At 44.0% G+C, this 15,700-nt stretch overlaps 1 protein-coding gene across 1 annotated transcript in view; it reads left to right on the top strand.

Moving 5' to 3' along the window:
- LOC106588622 (protein FAM135B) overlaps window positions 1-15,700 on the top strand; it is a 53,066-nt gene that overhangs the window by 17,042 nt on the left and 20,324 nt on the right. Inside the window, exons 4-10 of the mRNA XM_014177789.2 lie at window positions 3,089-3,243; window positions 6,305-6,375; window positions 7,181-7,354; window positions 7,790-7,922; window positions 13,963-14,116; window positions 14,282-14,331; window positions 15,258-15,413. Of these exons, the coding sequence (XP_014033264.1) occupies window positions 3,089-3,243; window positions 6,305-6,375; window positions 7,181-7,354; window positions 7,790-7,922; window positions 13,963-14,116; window positions 14,282-14,331; window positions 15,258-15,413 (893 nt within the window). The remainder of the gene's footprint in view (window positions 1-3,088; window positions 3,244-6,304; window positions 6,376-7,180; window positions 7,355-7,789; window positions 7,923-13,962; window positions 14,117-14,281; window positions 14,332-15,257; window positions 15,414-15,700) is intronic.

Below are 15,700 nucleotides of genomic sequence, written 5' to 3'. Positions count from 1 at the left end.
GATTAGGTCGTTGTCGATAATGTTTAGTTTATTGTCCATAATATGTTCACTTTCAGCAATAATAGGTTGTGGTGATTATCTCTGCACTGCCAGATGATAACATCAGCAAATAATTTGCTGTAGTGCAGAATATTCATATAGCCTAGCCTAGTATCAGGATTCCCTGCACACACACAGTGCAGCAGTGCCATAGTATCTGTACACAGTGAGTGTCGCTAGCTACATTGCAGCAATTGGAACGTACAGTAACATTACAGTATGTATCCATATTCTAATTGGAGGGCTTAGCCGCAGTCCCCTTCCCCATCTCCCTCCCCTCTCCTGCAGCTCCTCCTCTACAAGGTCACGTATTACAGCCAAAAGCCTCACAGACAGACAGGACAGACAGGGCTCCCAGACATAAATTCACCAGCCAATGACACGCTCCGTTCCAGCCAGCCAGGACAAAGACATTTATCAACCACAGAGACTTGGGAAATGATCCACCCAGAGTACTGTGGGAAATTAAAGGGTTGTGTACTTGACATTTCAAGCAAAGAAATGAAAGGTGTGACGGATTGTCTCGCTTCTGAAGAAGCCCAGCCATTTAATGACTGTGGTTCATACAGACAAACATTGTGCTGTGTTAAGTCAGGATGGTGTTATATCAATTAGCTTAGCATTTACTGTTCTGCTGCCTCCTTACAGTAGCTTAACTATAAAGGTATTATGTCACACAAACAGTAGGAGAATATCTGAGAAAGAGTGAGAGAGAGAGAGGATAGGGACTAGAGAGAGAAAAACAGAGGGTAGAAGGTGCGAAAGAGAGAAAGAGAGAAAGAGAGAGTGAGGAGGGAGAGAGTAAGAGATTGAGAGAGAAAGAGAGCGAGAGAGAGAAAGAGAAAGCGAGTGAGGAGGAAGAGAGAGAGATTGAGAGAGAAAGAGAGCGAGAGAGAGCGAAAGAGAGAGAGAGAAAGAGAGCAAGCAAGAGAGAGAGAGGGAAAGAAGAGAGAGAGAGAGAGAGAGAGAGAGAGAGAGAGACAAGGGCAACCAGTGAAGAACAAACACCATTGTAAATACAACCCATATTTATTTATTTTCCCTTTTGTACTTTAACTATTTGCACATCGCTACAACACGGTATATAGACATAATATGACATTTGAAATAATTTTATTATTTTGGAATTTCTGTGAGTGTTTATTTCACTTTTGTTTATCGATTTCACTTGCTTTGGCAATGTAAATGTATGTTTCCCATGCCAATAAAGCCCCTTGATTTGAATTGAATTGAGAGCGAGAGAAAAGAAAGAAATAGTGAGTGTATGTGCAGCGTTAGCAGGTTACTTCTGGTGCAGAGGTACAGTGGTTGAAGGCTTAAAGTTGGAGAGTCTAACATTATGTGAAAACTCCCTAACACCTGTAACTCCTGTATTTGGCTTTAGAACATGAACGCTTTGATTGCATACTTTAAATCACATGCCGTGTCAGACTGTGTAAATGAAGTACAGTATTTTGATTGATAACTTGATTAGTACCTCAGTATCACAAGGAGTCTCAGTGAAGCCTCTTTAATGCCTTGCTAGTTCCACTCCCTCTATCCCTCTCTCCCTCTCTCCCTCTGTCCCTCTATCCCTCTCTCCCTCTCTCCCTCTATCCCTCTCTCCCTCTATCCCTCTATCCCTCTCTCCCTCTATCCCTCTATCCATCCTTCTATCCCTCTCTCCCTCTCCCTCTCTCCCTCGCTCCCTCTCTCCCTCTCTCCCTCTCTCCCTGTAGAGCAGAACTAGAGATGCCATGTTTTTAGATTGGCCTGGAGCACTGAGCATTCACCCTCATTACAACTCTGTTGACAAACGGACTGTTCATCTGTAATAGCCAGGCTATGATTGGTTTGGAATTAAATAAGACTATTTGCGCTTGCAGTATCACATCATGCTGCCAAAACACAACATTCTTTCACTAAATCTACATTTTGTACAAAATAGTCTGCCACTCGTGCTGGTTGAAGCGACTGTTCTTTCTGGAGAGGGCTGCCGAGAGAGGGAGAGAAGTGGAGAACAGAGAGAAGAAACAGAGGAACCGAGGGAGAGAGAGAGAGAGAAAGAGAGGAGGGGGTGTAGAGTGCATGTTGAGGTAGATAAAAGGAGAGCACCTCAGTGGGATGCTTCCTTCAAAGGCCTATCACAGCTGCACATCCAGCAGCCGGATGCAGACAGCTGCTTCCTCACATCTACTTTTCAGAAACAAGCAGAAAACACCACTGACTATATAGAGATTTAATGGAAACCCATTTATTTTGATATCCAGAGAAATGTCAGATTGTATATTTATCCATTCAGCTATGCATAGTCACTGCTTCTGAGTCTCAGTTATGAGGAGGACATGAAATGACCTGTGATGGGAAAGTTGATGTGTTTGTCATGTATGATGATAATCAGGGCCATCTCTAGGCTTTGGGGGCCCGAAGCGAGATCTGGTTGGGGGGCCCCACCACCTCGCTTGTAAAACCTTTTCAATTATTTTCCTGCAATTTTGCCATGGGCAGAGAGCATTTTGCAGTTTTAATTAAAACTAATTTCATGCAATTCTACTAATTTTGCCATGGGCAGAGAGCATTTTGCAGTTTTAATGAAAACTAATTTCATGCAATTCTACTAATTTTGCCATGGGCAGAGAGAGCATGTTTTTTTTAAAAAAAGCCTGTTTTAAAACCCTGCAATTTTGCCATGACTTAAACCAGGTTCATGTGATATCTGAGTGAGAGTGACTAACAAAATCAATGTGGGCTCCTGGGCACGTGCCTTGCTTGCCCGGTAAGTAACTCAGTAATTCAGCCCTGATTACTACAAGGTTTAGATAGCTGGCTAGACTAACTTACCGAGCAATCTATAAAATGTGAGTGACTGTCAGTGACTGACATAACAAGATAAAAAGTGCTGATGCACAACCGAATGTCATAACTGCACCTTGTGTATTCTACTATTCCAACTCTCAACAGAAAATTGAGACCCCCAGCTGACTCTCAAAAAACGTAGCGCCTCGTCCGCGTATAGGCAGATGATGACGACGAGGGTACTGCTGATGTTCTCTGCCCTCCCTCCCCCCAGGTGACTGTAGTTTCAGCTCTGCGGGGGTCCATGATGGGGTCCATGAGGACACTACGGTGTTCAGTCGGATCTTCCAGATACTCTACCGGAACGAAGAGGTCAACGTCAATGACCGCATGCTCTTCAAGGTCCACCTGTTGCTGGACGGGGAGAGGGTGAGACACACACACAAACACACACACACAATCACACACACCAGCTCAATTTAACCACTTTAACCAGTTTATTTCCAAAACGCTATATCCACCAATTTTTAAATTTTTTTCCTCAGAAATGATACCTTATGGGTACCTTCATATGTGTGTGTCAAATATTACAGTTCGCAGGTTTTTAATTCAGCCCAAAAAAAGCTAAACACTATACATCCATTGTTTAGCTGGAATGGAATGTTTGCATATTGGACTGTGTTACAGCGCCTTCGGAAGGTATTCAGACCCCTTGACTTTTTCCACATTTTGTTACGTTATAACTTTATTCAAAAATGTAGAAAAAAAAAAATCCTCGTCAGTCTACACACAGTACCCCATAATGACAAAGCAAAAACATGATTTTGAAAATGTTTGCTAATAAAAAAAAGTAAAAAAAAAAATCACGTTTACATAAGTATTCAGACCCTTTACTCAGTACTTTGTTGAAACATCTTTGGCAGCGATTACATTCTTGAGTCTTCTTGGGGACAACTGTCCTTCTGGAAGGTTCTCCCATCTCCACAGAGGAACTCTAGAGCACTGTCAGAGTGACCATCGGGTTCTTGGTCACCTCCCTGACCAAGGGCCTTCTCCCCCAATTGCTCAGTTTGGCCGAGTGGCCAGTTCTAGGAAGAGTCTTGGTGGTTCCAAACATTTTCAATTTAAGAATGATGGAGGCCACTGTGTTCTTGGGGAACTTCTATGCTGGAGAAGTTTTTTGTACCCTTCCCCAGATCTGTGCCTCGACACAATCTTGTTTCGGTGGCCTACGGACAGTTCCTTCGACCTCATGGCTTGGTTTTTGCTCTGACATGCACTGTCAACTGATATAGACCAGGTGTGTGCCTTTCCAAATAATGTCCAATCAATTGAATTCACCACAACTCAAGGATGATTCATGGAAAAAGGATGCATCTGAGCGCAATTTCGAGTCTCATAGCAAAGGGTCTGAATACTTATGTAAATAAGATATTTTTGTTTTTTATTTGTAATAAATTAGCAAAAAATTCTAAAAACATGTTTTTGCTTTGTCATTAGGGGGTATTGTGTGTAGATTGATGAGGATTTTTTTTAATTTATTTAATCTATTTTAATATAAGCCTGTAACTTAGGGGTCTGAATACTTTGCGAATGCACTGCTCAGGTATCTTACCTACAATCTAACCTACAGTGTTAAACAGGAACCCTGGTACAGTCAGAATGTAACTGTCAGAATCATCAGCTTATTGGTTACATGGCAGGTCAACTCTCCTAATTGATTTATTTCATGTCGGCTACCTACCTTTGAGGTCTCCTAAATTTAGGTTTTTTCATTAAATGTATGACACATTATTTATGCAAAGGTGTTGAGAGAGAGGCTGTGGGCTGGAACGTAGATCAGATTTCAGACATCCCCTCTTCTCATTATCCTTCCAGAGGTTAACTCCTTTTCTCTCTCTGTCTATCACTCTCTCTTACTCCCTTTCCCTCTCCCCTTCTACCCCCCGCTCTCTCTCTCCCTCCCTCTCATTCCTCTCTTTCCCCCTCTCTCTCTCTCTCTCTCTCTCTCTCTCTCTCTCTCTCTCTTTCCCCCTCTCTCCCTTTCCCTCTCCCCCCTCCTCTCCTCCACCCCTCTCTCTCACACTCCTTCTCTATCTCTCAGTATATCTCTCTCCTTCCCTCTTCTTCCGTCAGACTCTGATAAGAAGGACAAAATAGAACTCGATTTCCCCAGTGTGTATGTTTATCCAATCAGAATATCAATAGGATTTGACAATGCTGTTTGTTCTGCTACACAGAGCATGTTGTGTATTTGTGTGTGTGTGTTTGTGTGTGTGTGTGTGTGTGTGTGTAAGTGTGTGTGTGTCTGTTTGTGTGTGTGTGTGCTTGCTGTAGAGAGATAACAACAAAGAGAGTGAGACGAGAGAGAGAGAGGCGCAGAGAGAGAGCGAGAGAGAGAAGGGGAGAGAGAGCGCGATAGAGGAGACAGAGGGGGAGAGAGAGAAAAGAGAGAGAGAAGAGAGGGAGGGGGAGGAGAGGGAGAGAATAGAGAGGGAGAGAGAGTGGGAGAGGAGAGAGAGAGTGAGAGAGAGGACAGAGAGGGGTAGAGAGAGAGAGAGCGAGAGAGAGGGGAGAGAGAGCGAGAGCGAGGAGAGAGAGGGGGAGTGAGAGAGGGAAAAGAGAGAGAATGAGAGAGAGAGGGGGTTAGAGGAGAGAGAGAGCGAGAGAGAGGAGAAAAAGGGGGAGAGAGAGGAGAGAGTGAGGGAGAGAGGAGAGAGAGAGTGAGATAGAGGAGAGAGAGTGGGAGAGGGAGATGAGAGAGTGAGAGAGGAGAGAGAGAGAGTGAGAGAGAAAGAGAGAGGAGATAGAGAGAGGAGAGAGAGTGAGAGAAGAGAGAGGGGGGAGAGAGAGAGTCAGAGAGAGGAGAGAGGGGGGGAGAGAGAGGAGAGAGGGAGAGAGAGAGAGGAGAGAGACTGAGAGGGAGAGGAGAGAGAGTGAGAAAGAGGGGTAGAGAGAGAGGAGCGAGAGAGAGGAGAGAGAGAGAGCGAGAGAGAGGAGAGGGAGGGGGAGAGAGAATGAGAGAGAGAGAGGAGAGACTGGGAGAGAGAGACAGAGAAGTAGGGTGTGTGAAAATAAATGAGAGATACAGTAGGGAGAGATTTCTTCCAAATTATTCTTCATTTCTCTCAACGGTGTACTCTTTAGTAGTGTATGGCTTTTTTGTTTTCCACTGCTTTATTCAAATAGGGTTCAATTGATTACCCTATCCCAAATCCAACTACCTGCCTTTTACCTTCATCATGATACGAACAATACTGTTCGGTCTACAGTGTAACCAGACAGAAGACACAGTAGAGAAACTAATGCCAATGCTACACACACATTAACAGCTGCTCAGGGTTCAATGTCGCACGATAGTATTGTTACACTGGTATGGATTTACAACATTCGTTTTTTATACCCATTGAATTTCATTGCTGATTTGTCTAATTCTGGTTGATAGAGTCTTGTTGATTTTGTGACTGTGCCTGTGTTTCTGTTCTCACAGGTGGAAGAGGCTCTGAGTGAAGTGGACTTTCAGTTGAAGCTGGACCTTCACTTCACAGACAACGAGCAACAGTACGTTAAACACTCGGTTACATGCTCCTTCTTCTCTGGCACTTTTCTTTTCACTTTCTCCCCATCTCTCCTCCTTTCCCCCCTGCCCTATCTGTCAGTTCTGAGAGGCCCTCAGTTAGTAGTGCTGAGGCCCAGGTCTTAATGATGTCCTGCCAGGGAAAAGCCTCTGGCTCTAACAGACTGACAGACTGCACTGTCATGAAAAAAACACTACTTTACCCACATCTCTGTGCAGACTTGCATGCGTGTGTACATTTGTGTGTGTGTGTGTGTGTGTGTGTGTGTGTGTGTGTGTGTGTGTGTGTGTGTGTGTGTGTGTGTGTGAAATAAAGGATGAGTTCGTGTTGGATACTGTCACTCCAACGTCTGCGTGTTTGTGCTGTGGCTGCTCAGTAGCTCAATAGTTACTGTAGGCCACAGACAGGTGATAGATGACTTGTAATGTGTCCTGGAGGCCTCATTAAACATCCCATTTGGAGCGCTTACAACTTCTCAGACTTTGCTGCTCAGAACTTATGGTGTTAGTGTGTGAAGAATATTACCAAGTTCAAGTTTCAACTTTATTGCCCCAGAGGGAGATTCGTTTTTTTCACCACACTGGTGTGCTTTCTTGAAATGTCTCTTATCCTAGCTGGATGATAACCCATTACATGATGTCCTTTTAAATGGGTAATAGTTTGAACAATGTATTTTAAACTGGCATTCACTGTCTTTGGCATGATGTTGTAACTGTATACTGTTCTGGCATGACCTCTCTCTGCTGTTGTTCTCAGGCGGGGTTAGACGCTAACTGTGTTGTCTTTAGGTTAGGGGACATCGTGACAGTCCCAGTGATCAGCAGTAGAACCCTGGGTCTCCACTTCCACCCCAGGAGAGGTCTCCACCACCATGTACCTGTCATGTTTGACTACTTCCACCTGTCCGTCGTCTCTGTCTCCATACACGCATCCTTGGTGGCCTTACATCAACCACTCATCAGGTAATACTGCGTGTGTGTCTTTGTGTGTGTGCATGTCTATGCAAACATGCATGCCTGTGTGTGTGTGTGTGTGTGTGTGTGTGTGTGTGTGTGTGTGTGTGTGTGTGTGTGTGTGTGTGTGTGTGTGTGTGTGTGTGTGTGTGTGTGTGTGTGTGTGTGTGTGTGTGTGTGTGTACATGTCACACTGATGATCACTTCTTAGCTGTCACACCACGTATCTCCTCTCCTGTTAGAATGGGTTTAGTTTAGCAACCTGCTCTGAGACTGCATCCACTGGCCTGCTACTTGAAGAAGTTGTTTTTCAAACACTTGATGAATCTACTTGCCAATATCTTAACCTGAATGTTCAGCCATTCTTTTCCCTGGTTACACCAGAACTCTATTGATTACATAATGACTTACTGCTCTTCTCTCTCTCTCTCTCTCTCTCCATAGTTTTGCCCATACAGGGAAGGGTTCCTGGCTGGGAAAGGGCTCCCAAGAGAACGGTACTGACCCGTCAGCCATGGGGGTGTCCATGGAGAACCTGATGTTCGGGGCTGGATACTGCAAACCTGTCATCACAGAGGTACAGTCAAATCAAGTCAAACTGCATGAGCACAAGGTATCTCAATAAACCTTACAGAGGACAGTAACTGATCAACCCAAACAAGCCTAGTCCTTGACTTTAAATAATACTCAAATGGCAATCTGAATCTGGGAAAGTGGCCCACAGAGTTCACACTGAAGATGAGAGCCAAGAGACAGAAAAAATGAATCAAAGCTATCTTTCTCCCTCCCTCCCTCCCTCCCTCCCTCCCTCCCTCCCTCCCTCCCTCCCTCCCTCCCTCCCTCCCTCCACTATTGTAAGGACGGGTCATCAGTCAGGTCCCTCTAGAAGTATTAGAGACAGTTTTAGTCCCCCACATGGACCACATGGACCACATCACTTCCTATTAATGTCTCATTAACCCACGTGTTCAGACCAGGCTCGCAGGACACTGAGGCTGCGTCCCTATTAATGTCTCATTAACCCACGTGGCCAGACCAGGCTCACAGGACACTGATGCTGCCTTCCTAATAATGTCTCATTAACCCACGTGGCCAGTCCAGGCTCACAGGACACTGAGGCTGCGTCCCTATTAATGTCTCATTAACCCACGTGGCCAGACCAGGCTCACAGGACACTGATGCTGCCTTCCTAATAATGTCTCATTAACCCACGTGGCCAGTCCAGGCTCACAGGACACTGATGCTGCCTTCCTAATAATGTCTCATTAACCCACGTGGCCAGTCCAGGCTCACAGGACACTGAGGCTGCGTCCCTATTAATGTCTCATTAACCCACGTGGCCAGTCCAGGCTCGCAGGATACTGAGGCTGCATTTAAAGAACACCTTATTCTTTACATAGTGCTCTACTTTGGACCGGAACCAAAGACGCTGTTCAAAAGCAGTGCATTTTGGGGGTGCCATTTCGGACGCGGCCCGAGGCTAGCAGGACACTGAGACAGGCTGAGCTACTGTGGCCTGGCGTCTGGAGGAGAAACTACTGCAGCTCTCAGTCACAGGAGGTTGGTGGCACCTTAATTGGGGAGGACGAGCTCGTGGTAATGGCCGGAGTGGAATCAGTGGAATGGTATCTCATACATCAAACACATAGTTTCCAGCTGTTTGATGCCGTTCCATTTGCTCCGCTCAAGCCATTATGATGAGCCGTCCTCCCGTCAGCAGCCTCCTCTGCTCTCAGTAGTAATTATGTTGTAATAAGGGTTCTCATCTGCCTACATCTGGACTACAAGGCTAAGAATAATAGTAGCCACTAGGGATGGATTCTACATGTGAAGGTCTGAGAGCTGTGGGAAGTCAGAGAAAGTGCTTCGCTGGATGCATCAACCACAGACACCACTCACGTCTCTCTCTCCTGGAGGTGTGTGTGTGAGGGTGTGTGTTTGAGGTGTGTGTGTGTGTTTGTAAAAGTGTGTGTGAGGGTGTGTGTGTGTGTGAGTGAAAACTATATGGTAGTCCACCTCCAGCAGAGCAGCTATTTTTCATTAGTCTTATCCAGCGTAGGTCGCTACTGTGATTGCAAAAGCTGTTGCTCACACCAACATGTGCCTCATACATACATCCTGATCCAGCCCTTTGGCCCTGTGGACAGATGTCACAGACTGAGCACTAAATCTTAATGAGAGCTGGGTTGTCCCCCTCATAGCCCCTCCTCTCGGTTTGGCCCCCTTGTTCATGGGTTACACACGCACACATACACACCGGGCTCGGCCCCCCGTTCCTGGGTTTTATACAGCGCCTCCAACAGGGAGCTTTAATAAGCACTGCATTTAGCCGGGCGGGGGGGCGCTGTTTGATCCCCGTAATGAGTTCTCCAACCGCCACGTAGCTTACCTGCAGGAGGGGTGTGTGTGTGTGTGTGTGTGTGTGTGTGTGTGTGTGTGTGTGTGTGTGTGTGTGTGTGTGTGTGTGTGTGTGTGTGTGTGTGTGTGTGTGTGCGTGTGTGTGTGTGTGTGCGTGTGCGTGTGTGTGTGTGTGAGTGCCATCCGTCTCTCCCTTTCTCCTCTCTTCCACCCCTTATTTATGTAAGGCTTTCTACCTGGAGGGTATAAGCACATTTTCAGCACTACCCTATTTATACTGCGGCAGCTTTTCCACGCTCTTTCTTTATTCATTATTAAGAGTGTTGTCGTTGCACAATCTGGACACGTGTCGTTGGGAAATTCTGTTGATGTCAGCTGAATTATAGTGGCGCTGCCTCTTGTGGTGGGCAGAACATGGATGTTGACGTTCTTTACACCTTTCACATTTCCTCATTGGTATAAAAATGTGTATCTCAGAAATATCAGAGGCGATAAAGATTTTCTGAGTGAGATACTCGTCTTGGACCCTCGTGGGGATGTTGAGAATGTCAGGTACCACTGCAAGAGCAAGAAGCAGGATACCTTCAGATACTGAAAGCACATAGTCTCAGGCCTTTTCGAGAGAGAGGCCTGTCCTGATATTTTACCAGCCTGTCTGTCTGTCAAGCTGCTGGCTTGTCCCCTGTTCCTGTGGTACGTAGATGTAGAGTGAGCCATAGAAATATAATTACTAGATCAGGAATTCCCATTCATGTCAATGTTTTGTAACTCTTGAGTTCTATTTCTATCGGAGCAGATGGACCCCCTGCAACTGCGTATCCCACAGTGCACTGCAGCAGGCATCAGATCCAGCATGTAACCTGTGTACTCAGCCTTGTGTTCCTGGAACAGACTGTCAGCTTCGCACATGGCTGCGGCTGACCATTAGGACTTAAGAAGACTGTAATACAGTATCCAAAAAAGGTTATTTTGCATAAGAAGAAATATACTGTATTTACACAAAGATTGCCTCGGCCCCTCTTGCTTGGTAAGCTACTCTGGCACCCCAAGCCCCCTGGTAGATATACACTGCACAAGGCAGACTTCCTCTCTGGGTGGAACGCAATGACGACGTGGAAGTTTTCTCCAAAAGATCTGACTCTGCCCATGCACATGCTCAGATGTCGACCAATGGAGTGAAGTGTGTAGAGACTCTTAGACTTCAAGTTGGGTAGGGGTTGAACAGAACACAACTCATCCGTTGTCAGTGAAGAAAAAATAGTTTTGCTTTGTGGGGGAGGGGGATAATGACTGCGTTCATAGTGACAGAAATAGCTATTTTTCATTTTTACCCCTGGAGGTGTTTCATGTCACAACCCCCATATCCCAGTATGAAGGTAAAAGGAATTATGAAAGTAAAGATACAGATGTTCCTTCCTGGTTGTGGAGGATCCAGAAGTATTATCTGTTATTACAGAGCAGAGTAGAGCGATGATGATAGGGCACTGCGCTTTACTGCCCAAAGGTAAATTATAGTGCACCCTGACATACACCAGTATTACATGCCTTTAAAACACATACACCAGTATTACATGCCTTTAAAACACATACACCAGTATTACATGCCTTTAAAACACATACACCAGTATTACATGCCTTTAAAACACATACACCAGTATTACATGTCTTTAAAACTAACACACATACACCAGTATTACATGTCTTTAAAACACATACACCAGTATTACATGTCTTTAAAACACATACACCAGTATTACATGCCTTTAAAACACATACACCAGTATTACATGCCTTTAAAACACAGCCACCAGTATTACATGCCTTTAAAACACATACACCAGTATTACATGCCTTTAAAACACAGCCACCAGTATTACATGCCTTTAAAACACATACACCAGTATTACATGCCTTTAAAACACATACACCAGTATTACATGCCTTTAAAACACATAAACCAGTATTACATGCCTTTAAAACACATACACCAGTATTACATGTCTTTAAAACACATACACCAGTATTACATGTCTTTAAAACACATACACCAGTATTACATGCCTTTAAAACACATACACCAGTATTACATGCCTTTAAAACACAGCCACCAGTATTACATGCCTTTAAAACACATACACCAGTATTACATGCCTTTAAAACACATACACCAGTATTACATGCCTTTAAAACACAGCCACCAGTATTACATGCCTTTAAAACACATACACCAGTATTTCATGTCTTTAAAACTAACACACCTACACCAGTATTACATGCCTTTAAAACACATACACCAGTATTACATGCCTTTAAAACACAGCCACCAGTATTACATGCCTTTAAAACACATACACCAGTATTACATGCCTTTAAAACACAGCCACCAGTATTACATGCCTTTAAAACACATACACCAGTATTACATGCCTTTAAAACACATACACCAGTATTACATGCCTTTAAAACACATAAACCAGTATTACATGCCTTTAAAACACATACACCAGTATTACATGTCTTTAAAACACATACACCAGTATTACATGTCTTTAAAACACATACACCAGTATTACATGCCTTTAAAACACATACACCAGTATTACATGCCTTTAAAACACATACACCAGTATTACATGTCTTTAAAACTAACACACATACACCAGTATTACATGTCTTTAAAACACATACACCAGTATTACATGCCTTTAAAACACATACACCAGTATTACATGCCTTTAAAACACAGCCACCAGTATTACATGCCTTTAAAACACATACACCAGTATTACATGCCTTTAAAACACATACACCAGTATTACATGTCTTTAAAACACATACACCAGTATTACATGCCTTTAAAACACATACACCAGTATTACATGTCTTTAAAACTAACACACATACACCAGTATTACATGTCTTTAAAACACATACACCAGTATTACATGCCTTTAAAACAAATAAACCAGTATTACATGTCTTTAAAACACATACACCAGTATTACATGCCTTTAAAACACATAAACCAGTATTACATGTCTTTAAAACACATACACCAGTATTACATGTCTTTAAAACACATACACCAGTATTACATGCCTTTAAAACACATACACCAGTATTACATGTCTTTAAAACTAACACACATACACCAGTATTACATGTCTTTAAAACACATACACCAGTATTACATGCCATTAAAACACATAAACCAGTATTACATGCCTTTAAAACACATACACCAGTATTACATGCCTTTAAAACTAACACACATACACAGGCATTATCGAATCATACACCAGCAATACATACCTTAAACTAACACACATACACAGGCATTATCCAAACATACCACATCATTACATGCCTTTAAAGCTCACTTACATCAGCATTATCCAAACGTACACCATCATTACATATCTTTAAAACAAAACTGCCAAAGCAGCCAGAACAGCCAGCCAGTCACAGGAAGATGGACCCTGCCCAGAAAACAGTGACAGAGGCCAGGCGCTGGCATCCCAAGGGGCTGGGACCTGTGTGTGTTGGGACTGGTTCAGTGTCAGAGGTGAAAGTGCTGTGGGTTTGTGGTTAGAGATCCGCCTGCTGGTGACAAATAGGAATTACTACTAATAAATACTTTCCTTAAAATGGTAGTACAGTACCAACATTGATGGACAGATTCCCAGTCTAATATAAGTTGTATGAAACATCACCAGTGATTGTTACTGATGTCTGGGTAGTTGGTGGTTACTGGGTAGTGTAGGCTTAGTTAGTTCCTGTCCACAGGACATGTTAAAGGTCATACAACTACTGTAGGGTCACGTCTTCTATATCTTCCAGTACCACGTCCACATCAATGTTGTTTTTCTACCGGGTACCAAGCTATGTTTAGGAGCTGCTTGTGTCCAAAACCTCCTGTTGTGACTGAGACTTTACACGTTGGTGTTAACTCAGTAGACAAGGTCCTAAATAAAGTCATGTTCCAGACCAAGATCAATGGCAAGGCTACACAGAGGGAGCTCATTGGTTCCTACTGCGGAGGACGTAAAGTCCCAGTATGTGGACTTGGCCGTCATTAAAGCAGCTCATTATCGTTTGACCTAGATGGAGTAACCAACGTTTTCTTCTTTTCCATGTCTCTTTTCTCCCTGGTCTCTCCCCCTGTCTCTCCGTCTCTCCTGTCTCCCCTCTCCCATGTGTTTATCCTCTCTCTTCTCTTCCTCTCCCTCTCCCCTCTCCTCCCTCCTGTCTCTCCCCAGGGAAGTTTCTACGTCCCCAGTGAGAACTGTTTACAGAGAGCTCACACATGGCATGGTAGACTCTGTCGCCTCCTACTGGTGGCACACAGAGGCCTACGTTCCTACTACACCAGTGTGATGAAGGAGATACCACAGCTGGACCAGGTGGACATAGGTGAGACAACAACATGTTACAATAGCATTTCCTCATTATTTAGCTATGTCTATTGTGGCAATCAATGGGTGGGTTTACTTCAGTGGGTTTACTTCATACTGTGTAAGGCTGAGTAGAGCTGCGCTTTGCTGTAATAATCTCTTTCTCTTGTCTTTCTCTCCACAGACGAGCTTCCTGTGGAAGGAACACTAAATCAGCTCAAAATAGAATTACAGGTAGGTGGTGTACGAGACGTACAGTACTGATAAAAACCAAGATCAATATCAACATTTATATTAGCTATGTTCTCTTTCCTCTCCAATGTTCTACTAGTATTTCCATAAAACAATTCCATTATTAAAGTGTTTTACTTTATCAACATACAGGTAACAGCCAAAATAAAGGAAACACCAACATAATGGAGCGTGTTAATAGGGCGTTGGGCCTCCACCAGCCAGAACAGCTTCAATGCACCTTGACATAGATTCTACAAGTGTCTGGAACTCGATTGGAGGGATGCCACACCATTCTTCCATGAGAAATTCCAAAATGTGGTGTTTTGTTGATGGTGGTGGAAAACACTGTCTTAGGCCCCACTCTAGAATCTCCAACAAGTGTTCAATTGAGTTGAGATCTGGTGACTGAGACGGCCGTGGCATATGATTTACATCGTTTTCATAATAATCAAACCATTCAGTGACCACTCGTGCCCTGTGGAGGGGGGCATTGTCATCCTATCGGGGCATAGCCATTGGAGCCAAAATAATGGCCTGCCCAGCATTTTTATACATGACCCTAAACATGATGGGATATTAATTGCTTAATGAACTCAGGAGCCACATCTGTGTGGAAGCACCTGCTTTGCATATACTTATCTATTTATTCAAGTGTTTTCATTATTTGGCAGTTACCTGTACTTTTACTATATACAGTATCTAAGATACCATAAATGAGTTGAGCATATAAAGAGATACTATCTGTATCCACGCTCTCCTCTCCTCCTCTAGCTTCAGCTGGTCCATTAGAAGGCAGCAGAACATATCAGTAGAGACCTGACACAGCTCTGCTCTAACTAACGTGCCCTTTGACCTCTAACCCCTCTAACCAGCACCACACGCTGACCCTAACCCTCGTCTGTCTCCTCTCTCTTCTCCTTCTCTAGCTGCAGGAAGGACATGAGAAAGTAGCAGAACAGATCTGTAGAGACCTGACCCAACTCTGCTCCCAACTGTCGGCCCTGTGGACCCGCTTCCTGGAGGCTGCTGTTCCCAACACACATATCCTGTCCCACCTGTCCCAGGAACACCACACACTCAGGGTGAGCCCTAACCCCTGACCTCCAACCCCTGACCTCCTCAGGAACATCACACCCCCCCATACATTCAATCTAATCTATTTTAAAGCCGAGGTCTTGAACTCTCCAAAGCCCACTATTCTGATTAGGTTTTGTGTGTCAGATTGCGTAAGAGTATTACTGCCAGGTAAAATACACCAGCTTAGTCCCTCTAGACCTCTATGCCTTGAATAGACATTATATCTGAGAATCCCAAATGTAATTTCCATCTAATTATTGGAATGATTCATATTAATGTAAAATCTTCCCAC

The sequence above is a fragment of the Salmo salar genome, chromosome ssa27, assembly GCF_905237065.1.
Source record: "Salmo salar chromosome ssa27, Ssal_v3.1, whole genome shotgun sequence".
NCBI classification, from domain to species: domain Eukaryota; kingdom Metazoa; phylum Chordata; class Actinopteri; order Salmoniformes; family Salmonidae; genus Salmo; species Salmo salar.
The sequence above is the reverse complement of the archived record's forward strand: the minus strand, read 5'-3'. Positions and strand labels throughout refer to the sequence as shown.